Raw genomic sequence first — 26,840 nt, 5'->3', positions numbered from 1 at the left:
ACAGCGCCACAAAATGGCGGAGCAACCATGGCGGCGATCCGCAACTCCAAGTCCCGGCATTGCAAGGACAGGTCGATCCGTAGAGCAGCCAGGGCAAGCAAGACAGCACTCCGTGTAGGGGCCGCCCGAAGCAAACAAGGGCCGGGGAGAGCAAATACAGCAACGTCCCTGTATCCAGGAGGAAGACACTCCGAGGGGTCATCCGCCATCTTGAGCACAGCACCCGCCGCCATTATCACGTCCGCCTCCAAGTCCACCAAGAGTGCCGGAGGCCCCAGGACACACAGTAGATCCGCGGCGGATGGCGCTCAGCGGAGAAAGGAGAGTCACCAGAAGAACGGGCGTGCTCCCCACAACTCTCGGGGAGCCCTGCACCGGCTCCCAGGCGGGACAATCAACAGGAGGGGCGTATCACCCAAGGGGTGCCGGACAACGCGGCCTCTCTCTCCGGTCCGGCAGGATAACGAGCATGCGGGGCGGCCCACTATCGGGGGTGGGTCCGCTCCAGTCTCTCCGGTCCGCGGCTCTCAGGCTCCCGCCATCGGGTCTCTCCACCGGTCCCGGACCGCCGGCACCCAGAACACCTCCGGGCAGACACTGCACTCGAGGCCCCGGCGTCAGGGCCGGGAAGGCCAGCAGGACGACAAGGGCAGATCGCAGAAACCACTGCACGCCGGAGTCCCGGAAACAGACGGTAAGTGAAGGCTCTTCCTTGGTCACCAAATTCGGAACGCCCCGAACAGGATTAAAGACAGGATAGATGGCGGGGAGGAAGGGATCACGGAGCGAGGCGTTTATGCGACCGTTCCGATCGCCATCTTGGCTCCTCCCTACAACCGCCTAATATTGATTAGATTAAAAGACAGTAACAACTTATCAAGAACTTAAATTGTGCAGGATGAAATATCCCTCTCTATCTGTGTAACTATGATGGTCATAACCTATGGTATACCCCATAGTGGGAGTCTCACAGTTTCCCAATATAGTCACATAACTCTGTATTGGAAAGCAGCCGCGGCCGGTAGTGGGAGTACCGGTGGGGAGGGGGAGGGGCAGGGTGGGGGGTAGTAATGTATGGAATCCGGACCTTAACAGGTATGTAACCATAAAAATAAATAAAACGAATTTCGTTGCGCGCACTGCATCGCATTTGGTGATGCAGTGCGCGCAACTAAATTAGTTTTATTTATTTTTATGTTTACTTACCTGTTAATGTCCGGATTCCATACATTACTAGCCCCCACCCTGCCCCTGCCCCTGCCCCTCCCCCTCCCCACGTCACCGCCCGGCCGGTACTCCCACTACTGGCGGCGGCTGCTGGAAATCGATAATCAGAAATCACTCAGCTGTTACAATAACCTCCAAGTTCACTGTGAATAAAACTGCCACAAACTTTTTTTGCCAAAGAATTCCTGCTTGAAATTTATCATACATCAGAGGTCTACATCAAATTACCGGAGGGTGGCCAACATTTACCATTCAACACAAACAAATTAAATCCCTTTTCTACCGTTTTTGCTGCCCAAATCCACCTGTTCTCTTTTTGTGTGAGCAGACGATCCGCAGTAGGTCTTCTTCTTGAATTCTTAACAGTTTCCAAAACAACCAACTACTGCATATGCCAGAAACAAAGAAGCAGTAGACATTGAATTGCCATACATGATTCGATAGATGGATTTATGCCTATGCTGTGCTATGAAGATATGTTTATATGTATCTAGATTAATTCTATGATAAAAATATTTGTTTCGATAAAGATTTCTTGAGTCTGATGGAATTGTGTTCAATGATGTGACTAATTTAAAATCCAAAAAAACGTTAGATGATCCTTGAGGAATCATTTATGCTAGGTTATTGAATATACCCAGTTCCTTGGGGAATATTGGGTTGCCCTATTGTTGCGTCTTAGTCTGTACACTGCATGCAGAAGCCTTCAAGGTCACCATTCCAATGTATGCTGTTATTCAGGTTGATCGACCCACGCTCTAGACACAACACAAGCACAGCTGCAGCTAGCTGAAATTCTAGTGCTTTTAATATTGCACTGCATGCATGATTTTAACACACTTGAAGAAAAACCTTTTCCAGTGAGAGAGCTTTGCTGATCCTGTGATGTGATTCACCACTGCTGATCTTGGAGGTATGGGGTTGCCCATTGAAGCCTAAGAGAACTTCTATTATTATAAAACCTAGATCCTAGCAGGGGAGGGTGGTTCACACGGCGCTATAGGACCGGTTTCACTATCATCATAATGTGATTTCTCCTTTTGTGTTTTATGGAATTGTAACAATGCTGATTGTATTATTTTTTATCATATGGCTGCTTATGTTATCAAAAATACTGCATCTTAGAGCACGTCGTTAAAATAAACATTTTCAACGTTTCCGTGTCTCTAATTATTCACGTTGTGGACTGGTATGAGAATAAAAACGAAAGTGTGTTCTTGATTCCCACCATTCCTGAGAGTATCCTAAGTCGCATGTTCTGGGTTGTCTAATCATTGGTAGCTTTGCTGTAGGACGGAGAGCTAAAGAGACACTGATGCTAGTCGGTTAGGGGTTCTGGGTACTGAGGTGCGTTTTTTGGAACACCACAATTCACTGAGGTCCTGGGTTCCTGTGCATAGTTCTGTGCTTAATTCAGACACTCTGTTCATCACCACCCCCTTTTCTGAATCGTTTTTGGCCACTATAGGTGTGGCAGGGTATACTCAGACATGAGTCCCTTTCTCACTGCTCCATCAGGATTCAAGCAAGCCGGGCCGAAGAGGCTGAAATGCCAGAAACCGGTCCCCGGTAGCTTGTCTCCTTTCTGGTGAAGAATTGGCTTGGTAGTTTGGTCTGCCCTGTTCCCATGATGCACTGGGCCAGGGACTGACTAATTTGCATATAGCCAGGTTCTGAGCTGGGATGGGGCAGTGAGATAAATAACGGGGATGGATCAAGCCCTGATCTTTGGACTGGGTAAGAGTGGTCTGCTTAATTCAGACACTCTGTTCATCACCACCCCCTTTTCTGAATAGTTCTGTGTACAAGCAGAATCCCCGCAACAACATAGTGGATGGCACAAGAAGGCAAAACAAAATTAATGATTGTAATTTACTCTAGAGGAGCTGGAAAACTGAAGCAGAGGCCTTTCACCAAGTTCCCAAATAAGATTGCCTAAGCTCACCCTAAACGACTCAGCCCAAAAGGCATAGCCCAAGTGGTCTTTCCTATTAAGAGATGTCTTTATCTAATTATCTAGAACGTCATATACCAATTCCTTTCATACAAATGTTGCTGGAATACCGTAACCAGCCTGTCAAGTTCTTTTGAGACTACTGTACCAGGAATCCTTCATAAAGACCTTCAACTATGAGTAAACCAGCCTCATTTCCATGATGTCTCCCTGACTAAATGTAGGGCTGAAAAAATGCTAAAATCGGTTGTGGTTTCTATTTTAAACATTCTAGTTGTGTTCTGAACACTTATAGCATTCAATAACCACTGTTGTAGAGGGCTCATGACTCCCGCGCTGGGAGCTAGAACCCAGTACACATGCTGCATTTGGTGAACCATAAGCCTGCTCTCAATTTGAAATCTGCCAGTAACTTCCCAGCTTGCACACCACCACTAGACTACACACTGGGCCTGCTTCAGCCTTGTCTTTCACAACAGGTAAAATGAAGCTGCCATATTTAGCGATAAAGTATAAAAAGTGGCAAGGAGGAAAAGATATATATATATATATTTACATAGGGAACTGTATATTCCCCTATTAACAGTACACAGTCCTGTCATTGATTCATGTTCCTTCTTTAAAACAAAACAATAACATACCAAGGACACAAAAGTACGGAATTTAATTATCGTAATTTTGATCGTTCATCATAATTTCTGAAAATTCACAAAAATTCATAGGTTCCTTCTACCCGCTTGGTCGAAAAGACAGTGTTCACCTATTACATAAAGGGAATACACTCAGAGGTCGTCTTATCTGCACACCAAGTTCTAATTTCTCAAGAACCTTAATTATAAAGCTGTGCATTAAATCATTAAAGGATTAATCCAATTGTCGTCAGACTCCTCTTGTCAAAACCTGTCGACGCGGACGCGTTTCGGCCTTCATATACATCTTGGCCTCTTGAGGGCAACAGATCCAAATGCCATGTAGTCAGGACCCGGCTAAGAAAAATGTGAAAACATCCAGGGCGTGTAACTTAACTGCTTATTGCTAGCACATCTGAAATCAAGGTACTAGAAACCACTCAGGGGCCTCTACTCCAATCCCCTGGTGACTTTCTCTTTCTGCTCAAAGGCATTCGCGGTCGTGACCTCCTTTTGTTCTGTCGGCACAGCTTGATTACTTCCACAGAAAATATTATGCCTTACTACACCATTCTCACCAAAATTTAAGTTCACTGAAATAATAAGAGTCCCTTGCTGCCTTTTGATAGAGCTACGATTTGTAATAGGACGCCATCTACATTCTGCCAATGATACTTGAACGATCAGGCCTTTGAAGAACGCACTAACCAGATCAATACATCTGAATCTCTAACTTCTTAAATCGGACAGCTACCGGATGCATTGCTGATCTGATATCGACTTATCTTCCCTCTCACTTGCATTCACACTTACGCTACAAAATGTGGCTGCACATACGCAAACTCATCATCGGGAGGAAAAGAGAAGTAAAAGCCCCACCTTCCCAGAAGCATATGCATCCTGCACCCTCATCTACATCAGTATCACTAGACTGAGAACTTTAGCCAGACCCCACCACTCCTTCATCTCTAATAATGCTTCTTAATGCCAGGATGGTAAATGCACATCTGGAGTATACTTGACAAAATCTGCATCACAGATTCATGGTTAAACAAGCTTTCCAGCTCCATCTTAGACTACCTAATACTGCGAAGCCCCAATCTTTAAAGCTGACAACACTAATATATGTGTAAATTATCAATAGCAAACTAATTACAATAAGAAATTGATTTTTAAATGCAAAAACATTGACCTAGCCGCTCTGGATGCAGAATTTTGTATTTAATTATATAAGTCATAGAATATAATCGTGCATGCGAACGGCACAAAAGAAGTATTCCGTGTCCCCAATTGTCACACCAAAAGAGAGAAACCTTGGAACTATAAATAAAGTTCAGTATATACATAAGAAATGCAATACAGGTATAAACAGAGAAGCAGATTATAACATCACAATTATCAGCTCTAACCCCTGACAATTCTTCACCCTCCCTACTTACACTCCAGACAGACAACACAACCTTATGTTCTATGGCTCCAACCATGTGTGCTACCGCCATCCCTTTACCATGCAGTTGTAGGGTGTTGTTCATCCTTTGTTCCACAATCTCACTCACTCCAGCCCACACACCTAAAAACCAGATGACTTGTAATTGTACAGAAAATGTTTTGGGTGCCAAGAGCACGTGGCATCCAAATCAAATCAAACATCAAGACAGACTTTTTCAGGAACGCTGAAAAGACAACAAAATAAATATCACAACACCAAGAAAGAAATCAGCTGGTTCACCTACAATGTAAAAAATCCAGAACAAGACCAAGACAATGGTGGTTCTTAAAAATCAATTGAGCAAACAAGAAGAATCCTCAAAAAAACCAAGAACTAATGGAGAAAACCTAAGTAACCGCAATAACTCCAAGAGTTCAAAAACACAAGTAAACTATGAAAACATCTTCTCAACAGGGATATCTTCCCACATCCAAGCAAAAAGGCGGCTTTCTCCAAGCAGTAAACAATCAATGCTCTGGCACAACTAAAAGTTTTCACTCAGTGACAATATCATTTTTTAACCCTCACAAATGAAAAAGTGAATTTTTAAAATTAAAAATGTTTGGTCCATCCCGGCCAATGCGGGTTCATGCCCACCAGGGGTACTCGTCACTGCATCCGTCGCCTTCACTTGGCTATGACTCACCGTGGTCGCCTAACCCTGTACCTGGCGTTGCTCTTCCTTGATTTTGGGAAGGCCTTTGATACGTTGGACTGGGCGTACTTTGGGGATGTGCTGGAGAGGATGGGCTTCCGGCCTTCCCTACCGCTGTGGAAAATTAGTACGGTTTGGTAAACATTATCTGCGCCATCTTGCCTTTTCCCCTGATGCCACACTTTTTGTCGTGCGCACCCGCCATTTTAGGTGCCTCGATCAGAACCACCCTCTGCACGCCACTGGCCCCCAGCACAGCCCTTCGCCCTCACAAGCCCCCCACGCACTGGCCACCCCCCCCCCCGCTCTCACATGCCTTGGGTCATAAACCCCTCTTCAGCGCAGCTCTGCCTCAGAACCCCATCCTGTTCCCAGCGCGACACCTCCCTTCGTTCCTTTCATGGTCCCAGACCCTTCGATACAAACCCCTTTTCCTGTGTGCCCGTTTGTCTTCCCCGTTCCCAGGCCGCCACCTGGCCCTGCGGATACTGTTTATTACCCCCCCCCGTACAGTAGGAAGCTTCCCCCATTAAAGGACCCTCGAATTGATCAAAGCCCCCACCCTATGATATCCGATCAACCCCACACATTCCGTGAATCGGCGGAATGTCCAGCTGCGCGATAATCATCACCTATTGTGACCGGGGTGGGGACTTCAACTGTAAATGTGTGTGGGAACGGGCCTGAAGGGGAGATTCCGAGGATGTCCTTTCATACTTCAAAGCATTGCAAGAATGTGTTACCTGCAATAAAGATCATAAAACTGTGTATAAGAGGCCAGGCCTCAGAGATGCGGTTAGAGCACCTCGTGACGATACTGGCTATCCGAACTGATGTGTTCTCCTCCGGAGAGAATAAACCTTGTTTCCTGTCTTCCAGTCTCCAGCGCCTGCCTCTTCATTGGTTAAGATTTTGTGGGTTAAAGAGGCGATACCGCCGGGCAAATATTGGTTGTCCTTGACCTGTTTTTACACCGCCACCTGGTCAAGGTCCTTTACACCAACCCCAGAGCCCGTGTTCTCATCAACGGCGAACTTTCTGAGACCTTCCCAATCCGGAGGGGTACGCGACAGGGGTGCCCGCTCTCACCCCTCTTGTTCGCGCTGGTGATGGAGCCCCTGGCGGCGCTCATCCAGCAAGACCCACTCATCAGAGGTTGGGCCTGGGACTCGAGTCAGGTTGACAAGATGGCCCTTTATGCGGATGACGTCCTGCTTTATCTGGCGGACCCGGACAGTTCTGGCCCCAGATGCCTGGAGGTCCTCTCCGCTTTTGAGCGTGTCTCCAGACTCTACCCGGCAAAATCGACTTTGGTCCCATTACATCCCTCACCGGCCTGCTTTGATTGGCAGACGAATATTCCCCTACGGAGGCAATCGTTCAAATACCTGGGCGTCTGGATCACCCTTTTGCCAGAGCTCGAATGGGCTTTGAATGTCGCGTCTTTGGTTACCCGGATGAAGTCCGACCTTAAGCGATGGCAGGCCCTTCCCCTCAATCCCCTGGGCAGAAGTGCTCTCTTTAAAATGATGATTCTCCGCCGCTTCCTTTACATTTTGCAGAACATCACCATCCACCTCCCGGGGAGTTGGTTCCAAGAACTGGACGGCGTCCTTACCCGGTTTCTCTGGGGAGGCAGGAGGCCACGTCTATCCCTGGCGCACTGTCGTATCCCCCCCCTTCGACTGAAGCATGGGAGTGACCAATCTCCACCTCTACTACTTGGCTACGAGGCTCATCGTGATCCACGACTGGTTTGCGGACGGCTGGTCCGACCCAGCATACCGAGTGGTACTTGCCACGACAGACTTCGCGCAGATCCAGTCCTTCCCATATGGTAGCCCGGTGCCACAGGCCCTACCCCCAGTCACGAGAACGGTACTCATGGCTTGGCGCACTGCCCTGCGCCACGTGCGGTGGGACCGTAAGCTCACTAGACAAACACCGCTCTGGAACGGACCTGGCTATGTGAGGTCTTGTCCTTACAGGGTTTCCGCCGCTAGGATCTCGTCGGAATCTCATTGCTTGGAGACGTATGGGTGGCCGACCACATTCGTTCCTTTGTTGACCTGCAACAGCGACATGCCCTCCACCATTCCCAATTCTACAAATATTTACAACTCAGACATGCCCTCCACGCACACATTCCATCCCCTACCCCTTTTCCAGAGTTTAGCCCACTGGAGGCTCAGGTGATGATGGGGAATCTGGGGAGGGGAGGGGTGTCCTGCATATATCGGTCACTAGTTAATAATGGTCCCGCATCCCTAGATCGGCTCAGGGCTCGATGGGAGGGTTGGTTGGGCCCCCTAGAGGAGGTGGATTGGCGAGATGCCCTAATGGTGCCCAAAACCCTGACCACGTCCGCCAAGTTGTGCCTGGTGCAACCTTATTACCTGCATGTTGTCTACCTCACTCTGCTGCGCCTTTTCCAGGCCCGTATGAGACCATCTCCAGCATGTACGCGCTGTGAAGCCGCGCCGGCTGACTTCTATCACATGGTATGGCAATGCCCAGCCTTAGCGCCATTCTGGAGAGGGGTTGAGCTTGAACTTACGCAGGCCCTGGGATGGGAGGTTCCCCATGACCCGAGACGTATGCTGCTGGGGGTGTTCGACGGCTTAGATGGCTCCAGGGCAGATAAGCGTTTCCTGGGGACGGCTGTGGCAGTGGCAAAAAGGAATATTGCGGCACTTTGGTCCCAAGCTAAGGCAACGACGGTGCAGAAGTGGAGGAGGTGAGTGGACTGGTGCGGGATGTAGGAGGAGTCTCTGTTCGAGGCCCGAGGTTGTCCGGAGTTTAGTAAAATGTGGGGTAAATGGTTTAACCTGCTGCCACTGTGACGATCTGTCTAATTTTTTGTACCTGTAATGAATATTTGATCTGCAATGTCAGACTCGGTCGGGTAGCCCGTGCCCTGTTAACTGTGAATAATGCTATGTTCCCCTTAATTATGATTAACCTGCTGCCAATGAACTTTTCGTGTTTTGAAAATCCAATAAAGTTGATTATCAAAAAAAAAAAAAATTCAAATGTTTCACTAAGAAAATTCAATAGGAGACAATATCTACAAAAAAACTCTTCCTTCAGCATCCCCCCGTAGGTTTTGTAGCACCTAGGACTCTTCACTCACCACACAGAAGAACTGGCGTATTTATCATCAAACTTCTAAAACCTGCCAACTAATTTGGTGACCCATCCCAGTAAAAACATTATGTGAAGATGGACCTTTTTCAATGTGGTAATGTACACGATTCCAAAAAGGATCAACACTGCTGAGAAGAATTAGGAAAACTGATTTCTATTAGAGCGGTTAGCCCATTTTGATATCAATATAAAACATTCAGATTTGCGATACCAAGACAAAGGTTATTTTACAGATCATACCTGTTTCTGGGCTTCAACTTTCTGTTTTCTGGTAGGATCAATAGCATCAACCATCCATTTAATGGTAAAGTAGGTCACTGCTCCAAATATTGTCAAACGGAAGAGTAAACCAACAACTTCATTGCGACTTAGAGGACGTGAAAAGGTTTCAGCTTGTACCATTTTCTCCATTTATTTAACCTGCAGAAAGAAATAAAACTCAATTGCAATGGAAATATTCAAAATCTTTTATAGCCTATATATTACTCAAAAAGTACTCTTTGAAGAATACACTTTTTGTAAAAATGAACCTGCTTTCCAGGCATAAATTGCAAAACATAAATGTCAAGATTTACTGAAAAAGCTTCAAGAGGCAAGAATAAAAAACAGCAAATATGACATTGCTGTGAAAACCAGAGTTTCTGTCACGTGTTGACAGTTGTTCTGAATACCCAATACACTGAAGGTAGGGGAAGCATGAGCGGCATATGACAGAGGCCAATAAGACTAGTCTTCAGAATGAATAAAAGATCGTGAAGACCCAAGAAAGGTGGAGGAAAGAGAGTCTGTGGCTTAACCCAGCTCAACCAGTACCTTTCTAGCCATCCATTTGGAGGTCAACTGAGGGAGGATAGAATAATACATGTAACACCAATCAAGCAATGTATACATGCAAAAAAGGTAGCAGTGAAATAAATAAATCGCACATCTGAACAAAACTTTTAGGGTTAGTGAGTCCAATAACCTACTTAGAATGATTAAGAACAGATCAAAAGTGCTGCATACAGTACCCAACACCCTGCTAACTTAAGGGTGTTAAATACATTGTAGCCCCACTAGGTTATGATCCACATACAACCAAAAAATGGGACTGGCACACTTAACATCTGCTAAAAACAAGTAAGAGCCCCTCTTTGCCTTAATAAACAGCCCAACTGTTCATATGCATGCTTATTTAAGTGCTTTCCGTAATCCATGAATACAAACAAAGAATAGTTTGTGAACTTCCAGTTTCCAGCAAGTGTTCATAAAATGTACAGCTAACGTGTTTTGTCTGAAGCAGACTTTTTCAAAGCTTCTGTCTAGCACTCACTGGTCACCATGGTATGGTATTCATGAAAAATAGGCAAAAAAAAAACCAGTAGTAAAAACCAAAGCGTTCACGAAGCGTAGTTCATCAATCATGCAAATGGGTGGTAGTTCACCCTAGTAAAAGTAGTCCATACCAAGTGTCAAACCGACCTATAAGGCATGATTTTGATTTTTTTAATCAGTTTATTGAATTGTTCGCATTATTTTTGTTTTGCAAAACAGGATAACGCAATAACGAATAGCATAATATATATTCCATTATAGGACATTACATACTCAGCAAGGGACTATGTGACATACGATTGGCGATTACAGATTCATATTACAGAACCAATGGTACAACAAGAACAACCATAATACAAAAAATATTTGACTCTTCATGCAGCAATGTCTCCCTCCCCAATGTCACCACCTATCTCAGTCAGTTAGGTTGTTGCCAGTAATCCACAAGCAGGAACGAATATGAACGTGTGAGTGCATGGCTTTCACAGCTAACGACAGGGGTTAATCAAAGCCAGAAGCCCTATGCTCAGCGCCTTAAATCTCCAAAAGGGGGTGCAGCATAATTTGCATTGTCAAGCGGGTAGTTGGACTGCCTGATAAAGTAGTATCTCAGAGTGTGGCAATGGGATATTTCCTCAGACCAAGTGTACCCTCTCTGTGCAAGGCCACGCTTTCCGCATGTGTACAACTGAACATTGAGCGCGTCCAGGCTATAAACGGGAGGGGGGGATTGGGCGGGCTTGGAAGCGTTCCTATGTGTGATAAGGCACTTGGCTACTATGAAACCCAGGTCTAGGAAGCGGGAAGTAGCCCTGTGTTTCTTGCTCCTGTGGTACAGCCCCAGGAGACATATTTCCCATTTGTGTGGGTCCAGGCATTCAGTACAGGCGGAGAGGCTTGACATGACACTGGACCAGTAATTGTGTAGAGATGGACAGGACCATAGCATATGTAGCAAGTCTGCGTCTGTGGACGCAGTGGAGGTAAGCAGCATTTTCCCTGTGGTAATATCGATTTATATTGGCAGGAGTAAGATAAGCCCTAGGTACTATATAAAGCTGAATGCGCCTAAATCAGGCATTGCGTGACACATGCCTGGGGCCTTCTAGCCAAGGCCGGACTGGGAACCGAAACCAGCGCTGGCAAACTGCTCGGCCTGCTCCCGGGGGGGAGGGGGATTGTAGCTGAGCTTTTTGCTAGGGCCGGATTTTGTTACGGGGGGCAATATTGCCGGCCCCGGTAACAAAAACACCAGTAAGTTTAAAAAAAGGGTCAAGGTAGTCCATATAACTTTATATTAGCATCAACAATTCACCACAGACAAAATTTCCATAAGTTCATCAGATCAACAGATTTATTTCCAAAACGTAAAAACATTTATTCAATGCTCTTGTGAATCAAAGCATCAATGTTAATCCATGTACCTACTTTAGAATACAGATTTGTTACCAAAATAGAACATTCATTAAATGCTTTTGTTAATCAAAGCATTAATATTGATCAATGAAACTACTTTGAAATGCAATGAAAAAGGGGACAATAGGTAAATGAATAATCGGGTGAGGACGTGTCAGAGTATAGTCAATGAGCATGCCGTGGACCGCCAGGTGGTGAGGACTCAGCGCTTTACCAAATGTCCTCTGCAGTCTGCAGCGTGATTTCAGGTGGAGATGCAGAGTACACAATGGACGGCCAAGTGTTTGTTGAGCCGTCATCACTGCCAGATTTAACCAAAGCGTCTTCCGGCATGGAGCCCCATGTGGCGTCTCATATTGCAGCAGCATTTTGCAAGGCCTGGAGTCTCTCCCATATGCATTTCTGGATTAAGAGGATCGAAAATATCGGGGTCAATGGCCACGCCGCCGCTCCGACATGGGCAGCAGCGCCCACCCGAGAAGACAGGTCCACCACCGACAGGCCCGTCATCTCCAGCTAGTCCCAGGTATCTCCAGGGAAGCTGAAAACAAGCATTTACAATGCAATGGTTTTGCCTTTGTTAAAGTTAGAGCTATTGGCATTGCTCTTGACACTCTGAAGCTCCACTCTGAAGCTCCACTCTGAAGCTCCACTCTGCACTCTGAAGCTGCACTCTGAAGCTCCACTCTGCACTCTGAAGCTGCACTCTGAAGCTCCACTCTGCACTCTGAAGCTGCACTCTGAAGCTCCACTCTGCACTCTGAAGCTGCACTCTGAAGCTGCACTCTGAAGCTCCACTCTGAAGCTCCACTCTGAAGCTCCACTCTGAAGCTCCACTCTGAAGCTCCACTCTGAAGCTCCACTCTGAAGCTCCACTCTGAAGCTCCACTCTGAAGCTCCACTCTGAAGCTCCACTCTGAAGCTCCACTCTGAAGCTCCACTCTGAAGCTCCACTCTGAAGCTCCACTCTGAAGCTGCACTCTGAAGCTCCACTCTGAAGCTCCACTCTGAAGCTCCACTCTGAAGCTCCACTCTGCACTCTGAAGCTCCACTCTGAAGCTCCACTCTGCACTCTGAAGCTCCACTCTGAAGCTCCACTCTGCACTCTGAAGCTCCACTCTGCACTCTGAAGCTCCACTCTGCACTCTGAAGCTCCACTCTGAAGCTCCACTCTGCACTCTGAAGCTCCACTCTGCACTCTGAAGCTCCACTCTGAATCTGCACTCTGAAGCTCCACTCTGCACTCTGAAGCTCCACTCTGAAGCTCCACTCTGAAGCTCCACTCTGAAGCTCCACTCTGAAGCTCCACTCTGAAGCTCCACTCTGAAGCTCCACTCTGAAGCTCCACTCTGAAGCTCCACTCTGAAGCTCCACTCTGAAGCTCCACTCTGCACTCTAAATCTGCACTCTGAAGCTCCACTCTGCACTCTGAAGCTCCACTCTGCACTCTGAATCTGCACTCTGAAGCTCCACTCTGCACTCTGAAGCTCCACTCTGCACTCTGAAGCTCCACTCTGAATCTGCACTCTGAATCTGCACTCTGAAGCTCCACTCTGCACTCTGAAGCTCCACTCTGAAGCTCCACTCTGATGCTCCACTCTGAATCTGCACTCTGAAGCTCCACTCTGAAGCTCCACTCTGAAGCTCCACTCTGAAGCTCCACTCTGATGCTCCACTCTGATGCTCCACTCTGATGCTCCACTCTGATGCTCCACTCTGATGCTCCACTCTGAAGCTCCACTCTGAAGCTCCACTCTGCACTCTGAAGCTCCACTCTGAAGCTCCACTCTGCACTCTGAAGCTCCACTCTGCACTCTGAATCTCCACTCTGAAGCTCCACTCTGCACTCTGAAGCTCCACTCTGAATCTGCACTCTGAAGCTCCACTCTGCACTCTGAAGCTCCACTCTGAATCTGCACTCTGAAGCTCCACTCTGCACTCTGAAGCTCCACTCTGAATCTGCACTCTGAAGCTCCACTCTGCACTCTGAAGCTCCACTCTGAATCTGCACTCTGAAGCTCCACTCTGCACTCTGAAGCTCCACTCTGAATCTGCACTCTGATGCTCCACTCTGAATCTGCACTCTGAAGCTCCACTCTGCACTCTGAATCTGCACTCTGCAGCTCCACTCTGAATCTGCAGCTCCACTCTGAATCTGCAGCTCCACTCTGCACTCTGAAGCTCCACTCTGAAGCTCCACTCTGAAGCTCCACTCTGAAGCTCCACTCTGAAGCTCCACTCTGAAGCTCCACTCTGAAGCTCCACTCTGAAGCTCCACTCTGAATCTGCACTCTGAAGCTCCACTCTGAAGCTCCACTCTGAAGCTCCACTCTGAAGCTCCACTCTGAAGCTCCACTCTGAAGCTCCACTCTGAAGCTCCACTCTGAAGCTCCACTCTGAATCTGCACTCTGAATCTGCACTCTGAAGCTCCACTCTGAATCTGCACTCTGAAGCTCCACTCTGAATCTGCACTCTGAAGCTCCACTCTGAATCTGCACTCTGAAGCTCCACTCTGCACTCTGAAGCTCCACTCTGCACTCTGAAGCTCCACTCTGCACTCTGAAGCTCCACTCTGCACTCTGAAGCTCCACTCTGAATCTGCACTCTGAAGCTCCACTCTGAAGCTCCACTCTGAAGCTCCACTCTGAAGCTCCACTCTGAAGCTCCACTCTGAAGCTCCACTCTGAAGCTCCACTCTGAAGCTCCACTCTGAAGCTCCACTCTGAAGCTCCACTCTGAAGCTCCACTCTGCACTCTGAAGCTCCACTCTGAAGCTCCACTCTGAAGCTCCACTCTGAAGCTCCACTCTGCACTCTGAAGCTCCACTCTGAAGCTCCACTCTGCACTCTGAAGCTCCACTCTGAATCTGCACTCTGAAGCTCCACTCTGCACTCTGAAGCTCCACTCTGAAGCTCCACTCTGAAGCTCCACTCTGAAGCTCCACTCTGAAGCTCCACTCTGAAGCTCCACTCTGAAGCTCCACTCTGAAGCTCCACTCTGAAGCTCCACTCTGAAGCTCCACTCTGAAGCTCCACTCTGAAGCTCCACTCTGAAGCTCCACTCTGAAGCTCCACTCTGAAGCTCCACTCTGAAGCTCCACTCTGAAGCTCCACTCTGCACTCTGAAGCTCCACTCTGAAGCTCCACTCTGCACTCTGAAGCTCCACTCTGCACTCTGAAGCTCCACTCTGAATCTGCACTCTGAAGCTCCACTCTGCACTCTGAAGCTCCACTCTGAATCTGCACTCTGAAGCTCCACTCTGCACTCTGAAGCTCCACTCTGCACTCTGAATCTCCACTCTGAAGCTCCACTCTGCACTCTGAAGCTCCACTCTGAATCTGCACTCTGAAGCTCCACTCTGCACTCTGAAGCTCCACTCTGAATCTGCACTCTGAAGCTCCACTCTGCACTCTGAAGCTCCACTCTGAATCTGCACTCTGAAGCTCCACTCTGAATCTGCACTCTGAAGCTCCACTCTGCACTCTGAATCTGCACTCTGCAGCTCCACTCTGAATCTGCAGCTCCACTCTGAATCTGCAGCTCCACTCTGCACTCTGAAGCTCCACTCTGAAGCTCCACTCTGAAGCTCCACTCTGAAGCTCCACTCTGAAGCTCCACTCTGAAGCTCCACTCTGAAGCTCCACTCTGAAGCTCCACTCTGAAGCTCCACTCTGAAGCTCCACTCTGAAGCTCCACTCTGCACTCTGAAGCTCCACTCTGAAGCTCCACTCTGCACTCTGAAGCTCCACTCTGCACTCTGAATCTCCACTCTGAAGCTCCACTCTGCACTCTGAATCTGCACTCTGAAGCTCCACTCTGCACTCTGAAGCTCCACTCTGAATCTGCACTCTGAAGCTCCACTCTGCACTCTGAAGCTCCACTCTGAATCTGCACTCTGATGCTCCACTCTGAATCTGCACTCTGAAGCTCCACTCTGCACTCTGAATCTGCACTCTGCAGCTCCACTCTGAATCTGCAGCTCCACTCTGAATCTGCAGCTCCACTCTGCACTCTGAAGCTCCACTCTGAATCTCCACTCTGAATCTGCACTCTGAAGCTCCACTCTGAAGCTCCACTCTGAAGCTCCACTCTGAAGCTCCACTCTGAATCTGCACTCTGAATCTGCACTCTGAAGCTCCACTCTGAATCTGCACTCTGAATCTGCACTCTGAAGCTCCACTCTGAAGCTCCACTCTGAATCTGCACTCTGAAGCTCCACTCTGCACTCTGAAGCTCCACTCTGCACTCTGAATCTGCACTCTGAAGCTCCACTCTGAAGCTCCACTCTGAAGCTCCACTCTGAAGCTCCACTCTGAAGCTCCACTCTGAAGCTCCACTCTGAAGCTCCACTCTGAAGCTCCACTCTGAAGCTCCACTCTGAAGCTCCACTCTGAAGCTCCACTCTGAAGCTCCACTCTGAAGCTCCACTCTGCACTCTGAAGCTCCACTCTGCACTCTGAAGCTCCACTCTGAAGCTCCACTCTGCACTCTGAAGCTCCACTCTGCACTCTGAAGCTCCACTCTGAAGCTCCACTCTGCACTCTGAAGCTCCACTCTGAATCTGCACTCTGAAGCTCCACTCTGCACTCTGAAGCTCCACTCTGAATCTGCACTCTGAAGCTCCACTCTGCACTCTGAAGCTCCACTCTGAAGCTGCACTCTGAAGCTCCACTCTGAAGCTCCACTCTGAAGCTCCACTCTGAAGCTCCACTCTGAAGCTCCACTCTGAAGCTCCACGCTCCACTCTGAAGCTCCACTCTGAAGCTCCACTCTGAAGCTCCACTCTGAAGCTCCACTCTGAAGCTCCACTCTGAAGCTCCACTCTGAAGCTCCACTCTGAAGCTCCACTCTGAAGCTCCACTCTGAAGCTCCACTCTGAAGCTCCACTCTGAAGCTCCACTCTGAAGCTCCACTCTGCACTCTGAAGCTCCACTCTGAAGCTCCACTCTGCACTCTGAAGCTCCACTCTGAAGCTCCACTCTGAAGCTCCACTCTGCACTCTGAAGCTCCACTCTGAATCTGCACTCTGAAGCTCCACTCTGCACTCTGAAGCTCCACTCTGAAACTGCACTCTGAAGCTCCACTCTGCACTCTGAAGCTCCACTCTGAATCTGCACTCTGAAGCTCCACTCTGCACTCTGAAGCTCCACTCTGAATCTGCACTCTGATGCTCCACTCTGAATCTGCACTCTGAAGCTCCACTCTGCACTCTGAATCTGCACTCTGCAGCTCCACTCTGAATCTGCAGCTCCACTCTGAATCTGCAGCTCCACTCTGCACTCTGAAGCTCCACTCTGAATCTGCACTCTGAAGCTCCACTCTGAAGCTCCACTCTGAAGCTCCACTCTGAAGCTCCACTCTGAAGCTCCACTCTGAAGCTCCACTCTGAAGCTCCACTCTGAAGCTCCACTCTGAAGCTCCACTCTGAAGCTCCACTCTGCACTCTGAAGCTCCACTCTGAAGCTCCACTCTGCACTCTGAAGCTCCACTCTGCACTCTGAATCTCCACTCTGAAGCTCCACTCTGCACTCTGAAGCTCCACTCTGAATCTGCACTCTGATGCTCCACTCTGAATCTGCACTCTGAAGCTCCACTCTGCACTCTGAATCTGCACTCTGCAGCTCCACTCTGAATCTGCAGCTCCACTCTGAATCTGCAGCTCCACTCTGCACTCTGAAGCTCCACTCTGAATCTGCACTCTGAAGCTCCACTCTGAATCTGCACTCTGAAGCTCCACTCTGAAGCTCCACTCTGAAGCTCCACTCTGAAGCTCCACTCTGAAGCTCCACTCTGAAGCTCCACTCTGAAGCTCCACTCTGAAGCTCCACTCTGAAGCTCCACTCTGAAGCTCCACTCTGAAGCTCCACTCTGAAGCTCCACTCTGAAGCTCCGCTCTGAAGCTCCACTCTGAAGCTGCACTCTGAAGCTGCACTCTGAAGCTGCACTCTGAAGCTCCACTCTGAAGCTCCACTCTGAAGCTCCACTCTGCACTCTGAAGCTCCACTCTGAATCTGCACTCTGAAGCTCCACTCTGCACTCTGAAGCTCCACTCTGCACTCTGAAGCTCCACTCTGAATCTGCACTCTGAAGCTCCACTCTGCACTCTGAAGCTCCACTCTGCACTCTGAAGCTCCACTCTGAATCTGCACTCTGAAGCTCCACTCTGAATCTGCACTCTGAAGCTCCACTCTGAAGCTCCACTCTGCACTCTGAAGCTCCACTCTGCACTCTGAAGCTCCACTCTGAAGCTCCACTCTGCACTCTGAAGCTCCACTCTGCACTCTGAAGCTCCACTCTGAAGCTCCACTCTGCACTCTGAAGCTCCACTCTGCACTCTGAAGCTCCACTCTGAAGCTCCACTCTGCACTCTGAAGCTCCACTCTGAATCTGCACTCTGAAGCTCCACTCTGCACTCTGAAGCTCCACTCTGAATCTGCACTCTGAAGCTCCACTCTGCACTCTGAAGCTCCACTCTGAAGCTGCACTCTGAAGCTCCACTCTGAAGCTCCACTCTGAAGCTCCACTCTGAAGCTCCACTCTGAAGCTCCACTCTGAAGCTCCACTCTGAAGCTCCACTCTGAAGCTCCACTCTCCACTCTGAAGCTCCACTCTGAAGCTCCACTCTGCACTCTGAAGCTCCACTCTGAAGCTCCACTCTGAAGCTCCACTCTGAAGCTCCACTCTGAAGCTCCACTCTGAAGCTCCACTCTGAAGCTCCACTCTGCACTCTGAAGCTCCACTGAAGCTACACACCGCGCAGGGCAGCTCTGGATGCTGATGCGAGAGGCCAGCTGGGAGGCGCGCTGCTCGTCTTCCTGCTCGTGCTGACTCGGAGAGAAAACTTGTTTTCATTGGGAGAGCGGCCTTCAAAGACCCGGTCACTGCGCCTCTCCGAGTGTTTAGCTTGGGATAAAATGGGCGCAGTGTTGTGGTGATGACAGTAGAGCAAGGGAGGTGCCGGCAATGCCGGAACAGAATCGGGGGCGTTCCCGGCGTCGCGTGACGTCGGCAAAAGCCAAAGAATGTCGGGAACGCCCCCGTGTCTGGTCCGGCATTGACGGACAGGCCCCTCGTCCAATGGCAAGGCTCCATTTACGGAGCCAGCCAATGAATGAGGAGGGCCGACCCAAAGCACACTACAATTCTCATCAGGTTTTCGCCTGCGCGAAAAAGATGCGCAGAGCGCATCTTTTTGGCGAGGCAAAACCTAAAAAGTGTTTTACCCCGTATATCACTCTCAGGCTTGCCGGGAACAGGAGCGCATAATGAATGACAAGTTCATGAAAGCGGCGCTTAACTGCAAAAAAAAGGACGGTCTGTGCTTCTGCACCATCAATGTGTAATCCGGAAAGAACATTATCTTTGCGCTGTCCACCGCGATTTCCCACAGTTTCCGCACTTCTCGCAAGATACATCTATCGCAAAAATACAGGAAGTGAAACAAGAACAGCCAGGATTTGGATCCCAGTGGCCAGCGATGAACAGGAACACGGTGGGCACGCTTCACTAAAATAAAACTGTGACGGCATCCTAGCCCTCCGTAGGCCCACCACAGGTATATTATTTTGATGCAAACTGCCCCCGCACAGAGTTCTAGGAGAGCTACTTGTACCGCCAGTGTACGCAGCAAATATTCCAATTCCTGAGCTCAGGGTTGGAGCTCAATGATGGTCAGTCAGTCAAAGCTTTTATTTCGGTTAAAAAACATAAAAAGACAAGTTACAATTCATAGGCTAATTTTAAAAAAAGTTCAAGTTAAAACAACTTCACATAAAAACTGTATCATAAACATATACAAAAGGACAATTGAAGGCAATGTGGGGACACACTCCTGTATCATAATGACAGACATAGAAAGAGTAACTAAGGCCCCACACAGTTCTCCAAGGGGAAAAAGCCCCCCCCATGATCAGGAGGAAAACCCTTATCTGATGGGGGGTGTTTTTCGACTTCCTTTTAAAATTGCACACCTAATGTACCACATGGATAAAAGGAACCTTGATGTTGCGAACACAGCCAAGGTCGTAACTTAAAATTCTCAGCACTTCCCTAAAATCTCTGAGACCCCTGGACCTACAGTACTGTACTATCCACTTGGCCCTCGCCCCATGGTACGAGGGGCAGAAGAGCAGAACGTGCTGATCGGTCTCCTCTGCACCCCCGCACCCGGGGCAAGTGCTTACTAATTGTGTCCCAGTCCACTTGTGCGTGAGGCCCCTAAGGGGCAATGAGCCATGCCTGAATTGGATGTACAGTTTCTTAGCCAATGGAGGCTGAATAACGTCCAGGAATTTCTCAAATATGGGGAGTGCCTTGAAATCAAGAAAGTGCTCGGTCAGCCTACCCATGGAAGGATTTGAAAGAACACTAGCAAGATGATGTTGGTTTAGAGCCAGACTCAAGGATTTTTTAGAGATCTGGGGGCAGGCCACCTCAGGGGACGAACACAGATCCCCCATACCGAGTGCTAGAGTGAGATGCTTGATATGGCTCAGCCATGGGATCTTTCCCACACCACTCCTGGACAAAAGATCGCGCAAGTCTTCTCTGTAACTCTCTAATTCCGGAGCGGACCGAAGTCGTCTCCAATATAACAGTGGACGCTTCAAAACGATTTCCTATATAGGGACTAAGCCAAGATCGAACCTTAGGGGGGTTAGGGAGGTGCTCCCGGGAAGTCGCAAAATGCGTCTAATGAAGCTGTTCTCCATAAGGGAAAGCGAAGGAGTACTGGCATACACCCAGAGATCAGCTCCATAGATCGCACCCCCGCGCGCCTGCACTTTGTATATTTCAACCGGCGGACCCACCAATTTCTGGGACGTTTCGTTAAAAGCTTTTAGAATGCCACCCGAGGATTGAGACAATTTCAAATTGGCCAAGGCTACATGTGAGGTCCAATCCATTTTGTCATTAAGGGTGACCCCCAAATAGTCAAATGTGGACACTCGGTCCAAAGGCAATCCATCCATGTGCAGGTGGGGACAATACATTTTTTTTTAGAGTTAAACAACATATATTTGGTTTTGGAGACGTTAATCTCCAAATCCCTCATCCTACAGAAGCCACAGAAAGTCTCCATTGTTCGCTGGACACCCCCAAATCATTTAGACAATAAGAGGGTGTCATCGGCGAACATTAGGGCCGGTATTTTCCGCCCTGCTAGGCTGGGGGATCCAGATCCCTAGCCCCCGCTAAGTGTGCGATCAGCCCGTTAAGATATAGGGAAAAGAGCTTAGGGGCCAGGACGCACCCCTGTCTCACGCCCTTATCAACAGGGAACGGGGCCGACAACTCCCCACCTTTTCCAAACCTGACCCTGGCATAATTGCCCTCGTGCATGCGCCTTAAAAGGTCGCAGAGATAAGTCGGGGCACCGAACTCCAAAAGCAGGGCCCAAATCTTATCCCTGTTGACTAGGTCGAGGTGGACCTAAGGTCCACAAAGATCAGATACAAACTACCCGCCCCTAGAACAGCGGTCTTCCAGTATATGAGCTGGAGCCCGAACAGTTGATCGATCGTAGAGACCCCTGCCCGAAATCCTGCCTGCAGGGAGGTTAGGATGTGGTGGTCATCTATCCAGTTCGGCAACCTGAACAGAAGGACTCGGGCGAAGAGCTTCTGTAATACGTCGATCAAACTGATGGGCCGGTAGTTTGCAGGGTCAAGGGGGGAAGCCTTTTTATAGATGGGAATAATTTCCACACCCAACCATGTCTTAGGAATATCCAGGCCCTGCATAATGGCATTAAACAGAACACAGATGTAGGGCGCCCAGACCCTTTGTTCAGACCGGTAAAGGTCGCTGGGTATTCTGTCCAGGCCTGGAGCTTTCCCTGCAGCCAGGCTTTTAAGCGCTGCGTTAACTTCCAACAGTGTGCAAGGATGATTGACTTGAACCGTACCAGACAGGGGCACAGTAGCCGATGGTCGTGGTAATTCCTGTGCAGCAACTGAATGGTCTAGGGGGCCAAGTGAGTATAGGGGCTTGAAGTGAGCAAGCCACGTGTCCTCACTAAGATTGGGAAGTATGGCTGACCTCTCGGCCACCGATCCCCCCCCCGGACCAAATTCCAGAAGGACCTATAGTCCCGGGCGGCGAGCACCCTGCTGACCTTGTCCCATCTGTCCGCCTCCCATTCAGACTTGGCCATTGTGACTAGATTTTTATAGATTTGTCTTGCCTTCCTAATCCGGCTGAGTGACCCAATTTTTACCTCTTTTACCAGGGTGGTTTTCGCCGCCCTACAGTTTTTATTAAACCAGTGGTGTTCGTTCTTCCGGACTCCAGACCTACCAGGCTTAGTGGTATAGAAATAGTCTGCCAATGCGGTGTAGAGCTCATTGTGAGTATGCTGGAGGGCCAGAAGACTTGATGGATCTAAATTGGACCCTGACATGTCGCGGCCACTAGTAGAGCCCCAGCTACATTGTTATAAATTTCCGCTAGCGTGTCCGGGGCTAATGCCACCTTCGCCCAGCGAATTAGTCTACCCCCGCTGTTTGCAGGTAATTCTCATTATATAAGGAATCCGTTGCAGTCTGTATTTTATGTGTCCCTAGGTGGGTGACTAATTCCAGCGTTAAAAGATTATGGTCACTCTCAACCCTCGGGATTACCTTAAACGTTTTTACTTTTGCCCAGAATTCCACATTAACCAATATGTACTCTATTGTGGTACCTCTATCTGGTCTATTGAAAGTATGGGCACCCGGTATATCTGGTAACAATCTGCCATTACATGCTCTGAGGGAATTAGATATAGCCAAGTTATTAATTGCGAGAGCCAGAGGCGATAATCGCTTTACCGGGTACATGTGACATTCGGAGATTGACCAAATCTCATCCTCCTCTGCACTTACCGACGGAATCCCCCAGAGTGGCTCAAAGTGGCAGTTGAAATCTGCACCTATCACCATGTTATAAGAAGAGGGGAAGGATGAGAGAGGTACCTCAGGGCCTCTAGGGTTGATAGTCCTAGCTTGAGTGGAATCGGACGTAGGTAAATATTAATCACGGCCACCACCGAGGCATACTTGAAGGTAAGAAGGGTACAAAGGATGTGTGGGCTGTGTGTCTCAACTACCTTAACTGAGCACCCCAGATGCACTGCCACCCAAATGCACAATCCTCCTGATGGTCTTCCCCTGAGTCCCTGCACTGCCGGTATATGATAGGACGCAAATCCTACCCTAAATGGGTCAGACAGGAGCCAGGTTTCCTGGAATAGGCATAAGTCATAGCCATCCATTAGGTCTCCCCACTCCGGGATCATCAGTTTTGCCCCCAGCCCTGCAACATTCCAGGACCCAATCAAAGAATGGCTGTGGGATCCCTGCCCACTGAGCGATTCCGGATCTATGTCATAAGGTGGCAAGGAGCCACCCTGACATATGCCCGACTCCCGACCCCCCCCAGGAGTAGTCAAGATCAATGGTGACAGTGGGGATAAGGCACCGGCTACTATGGGGTACTGATTTAGATCCTCTGGCCCTGTCTCACCACTAGAGCCTCCCTCAATCGACCTCTCTGAAGAATTGCTGTCCATAGTGTTATCATCCCCATACGGTGTTAGTCAATCGACATAACTCAGGGCCCTATATCTATTGCCCACTGGGAGATTGTACTCCAGGTCATACCCACCAAAAGGTGAAAGAGGCTGTGCCATAGTCTGTGGATAGAAGTACCCCAAGTGGTGGGTGCGAATTTTGCTCGTTTTTTCCAACCCGCCATTTCCTAAGATGTGTTTAACCACCTCTGTGTCCCTAAAGTTAATGATCATCACACAGTCACCTCCTATATCCTTGCGTCTAGTGCCCAGCCAGATGACTCTGCGTGCAAATAGGATCTCCCCCTGTCCTGGTCCCACTAGAGGTCTATGCCGATTTAACCAGAATATAATTTTATTTTTTAGCTCTGGATAGGATTCGGTGGAACTTGTTTCCAGGGGTGGAACTCCCGTAAGCACCACCACATATGGCAATGATGGTCAGCTTGGCAGTGTGGACTTTGTCCGCTAGTTGGTGGTGATTGGTGTGCAGCAGAATCAGGTCTGCTGTTCCTGCATCTATTTTGCTTTCCAGTGATGCTCATGTGGTACCAATTTTCTCCAGTTTATCAATAAAGGAGAGTGGGGAGCTTCGCGCGCAACCAAGATGGCCGCGTGAGCTTAGGGCTCCCGAGACCCTGGCAACCTCCCGCAATTATCCTGTCTTATATCCTGCTTCGCACTGCTGTCTTCGTGAAGACGAACCACGCGTGAGGCAAAATCTGCAATCGGATTCTAAATCGGACTTCGGGATCCGGAGTTATGGCGCCTTGAACATTGCGGCCTATCCCTCCGTGATGCCCGGCTGTGGAGTTGCCATGCTGCCCGATCTGTAATTGAACAACAGCGGCCTAAAGGAGGCGGGTGTGACCGGTTTGATTGGTTTCACTTTCGGTTTTGATTCCAAAGTGACTGGTGACTGTGAATAAGCTTACCCCTGAGTTCGCATAGAACGATTGGGCCACCCGCAACTGCTATACCGCCTGTTCTCACCAGATATGCGCCCTCCTAGGTTTCCTATAGATCAGTCTTGCTGCATCGTTCATCACTGTTTGAAGCCGTGAAAGTTGTTGCTGGGGTAAGCCCAGATACAACGCGTTGCCATAATCCAGTCACCCCAGAATCATGGCTGTCACTGCGCTCCTTAAAGTAGAAAAGGACAGTAGATTGGAAATTCTACGCAGTTGCCTGAGAAGGCCTATGCATGTACCCACCACAGTAGACGCCTGCTTTCTCATGGACAAATTTCCATCAATGAGGATACCCAGGCTTTTCACCACGGTTGCTGGAACTGGCGTCCTGCCCAACTCCCCGGGCCAAAATCCATCATGCCAGGGGCTGCCAGCGATGGTAATTGGCAGCACCTCTGTTTTATCAGGATTGATCTTCAGGGAGTTGGCAGTCATCCAGTTTACCGTGTATCTCAGGATGTTATGCAGGCGTGCTTGAGCTCCAGGAGTATCCTCTATTTGAATAATGATCTGTGTGTCATCAGCATAGTTATATATCTGACACTCCATCTTGTTAAGTGCGGAAATCAGAGGCTGGAGGTAGATATTAAAAAGGAGCGGAGAGAGCGCCGACCCTTGCGGCACTCGACAGGTGATGGCCGCTGATGCTGATACTAGGTCTGAAAGCTGTACTTTCTGCGATCTATCCTGCAGGAAAGAAGTAAGCCAGCCTAGTGCAGTTCCCCCTATGCCTAGATCTCTCACACGCGACAGCAGTTGGCTATGACACACGGTGTCAAATGCCGCGGAGAGATCCAGCAGCACCAGGGCACCAGGGATCTTTTTGTCAGATCTACATCTCAGCTCATCCAAGATGGAAACCATCACCAGCTCCGTGCTGTGGTGTACCCTAAAACCAGCTTGATTTCGTTCCAACAGATCATTAGTCTCCAGGTGCCTAGAGAGGTGGGTCAATACATGCTGTTCTAGTACCTTTGCCAGAAACGGCAGCTGAGAGATGGGCCTGAAATTCTTTAAAATCTTAACATCCGCTCCGGGCTTTTTAAGCAGTGGAATCAGCCGCGCCTCTTTGAGCATTGTCGGAACCCGACCCGTTTCTAGTGACTTATTCAGGAGGTGTAGTACCAATGGCGGGGAAACCTGACGGGGACAAGTTGAAATCTAAGACCACTCGTCGAGGCGGCTCCATGCAATCTAACAATATGGACCGCTATACCCAGGTGAAGGGTTCTCCCGGGGGAGCCGGCACGAAGGAGCAGCCTACATCGTCGACCGAACCGACTTTACAAGACGTCATGGCCGCCATAGATGGCATCAAATCCTCATTGGGACACCAAATTGAGGCCCTTGCCCACAAACTCGATACCTTGGCGATTGATGTGAATCTGATCCGTGCGGATTTGGGCAAAACTAATGAAAAAGTCAAATCTTTGGACATTAAGAGGTCCAGTCTAACGAGTGATGTTACTGCACTGCAGACAGACGTCACTCGCTTGAAGAATAGTAGCGATCTCATTGTACACCGTCTCGAAGACTATGAAGGGAGGGCTCACCGGAATAACGTCCGCATCATAGGGGTTCCGGAAAAAGGGGAGGATCCGGCTGCAGACCTCTTCGTAGAGGACTTAATCATTCGCCATCTTGCACCCAAGGGACTGAGTAAATTCTTTACTATTGAACGTGCCCACAGGGTCCCGGGTGGCCGTCCAAAGCAGGGAGCTCCTCCACGTCCTATCATAGCCAGAATCCTCAACTTTCGAGACAGGGAGGCTGTGCTGCAGGCTTCACGGACTAATGGCCCTACGCGGTTTGAAAATACCAAGATCAGTTTTTATCCGGACTTCACTCAATCAGTCCAGAGACAAAGACTTGGCTTCATGGGTGTGAAAAGACAATTGCGAGACATGGGTCTCAAGTACGCTATGCTGTTTCCAGCCAAGTTAAGAATTGAGCATGCAGAGCGGACTTATTTTTTCGATCGTCCAGATGTTGTGGCTGACTGGCTTGATACTTTACCGAATCAGTCTTCTCCGGAGAGCCAGCCTGGTGGAGCGGAGGGAGGACAGACAGAACAAGAATAGGTGCCGGCAGATGGTGTCCTGAGGTCTCTTGCTGACCTCGAACTGTGGTTCGATAACTTTGGCAATTGACTTGATTTTTACATTTCGGGGGTTGCGGGGTCAGTAGTAGGTCTTTTTCCTCCTCTGTGTTTCTTCTTGTAGCTTAGTTAGATGTGGGGGCGACAGGTACACTGCAAGTTTGGGTGGTTTTCCGGAGTTACGCAGGGGTGCAGGGTGGGGGGTATTGTAATAGGGTTTTTGCTGGGGGGGGGTTTGGGGGTTTTGTTGGGGACAGTTTGTTTCTTTTTGCAAGGCAACGTATATTTATCCTTTTTGAAAGAAATGCTGTATTCTACCAGGGGTTGGATCTTCTTTCCTTTCCGGGATGGGGGGTAGGGAGCTGAAATTGATGAGTTGGAATGTGAA

General features: G+C 48.9%; 1 protein-coding gene across 2 annotated transcripts in view; it reads right to left on the bottom strand.

Moving 5' to 3' along the window:
- The window catches only part of ATAD1 (ATPase family AAA domain containing 1), a 291,020-nt gene that overhangs the window by 160,377 nt on the left and 103,803 nt on the right, over positions 1–26,840 (bottom strand). For both annotated transcript variants that reach the window (XM_078642892.1, XM_078642891.1), the window contains exon 2: positions 9,342–9,521. In XM_078642892.1, coding sequence (XP_078499018.1) covers positions 9,342–9,512 — 171 coding nt within the window. In that variant the 5' untranslated portion in view covers positions 9,513–9,521. The remainder of the gene's footprint in view (positions 1–9,341; positions 9,522–26,840) is intronic.

Source organism: Lissotriton helveticus, chromosome 5_1, assembly GCF_964261635.1.
Source record: "Lissotriton helveticus chromosome 5_1, aLisHel1.1, whole genome shotgun sequence".
Taxonomy (NCBI): domain Eukaryota; kingdom Metazoa; phylum Chordata; class Amphibia; order Caudata; family Salamandridae; genus Lissotriton; species Lissotriton helveticus.
Note: the sequence above shows the minus strand (reverse complement) of the source record. Positions and strands in the feature narration are given on the sequence as shown.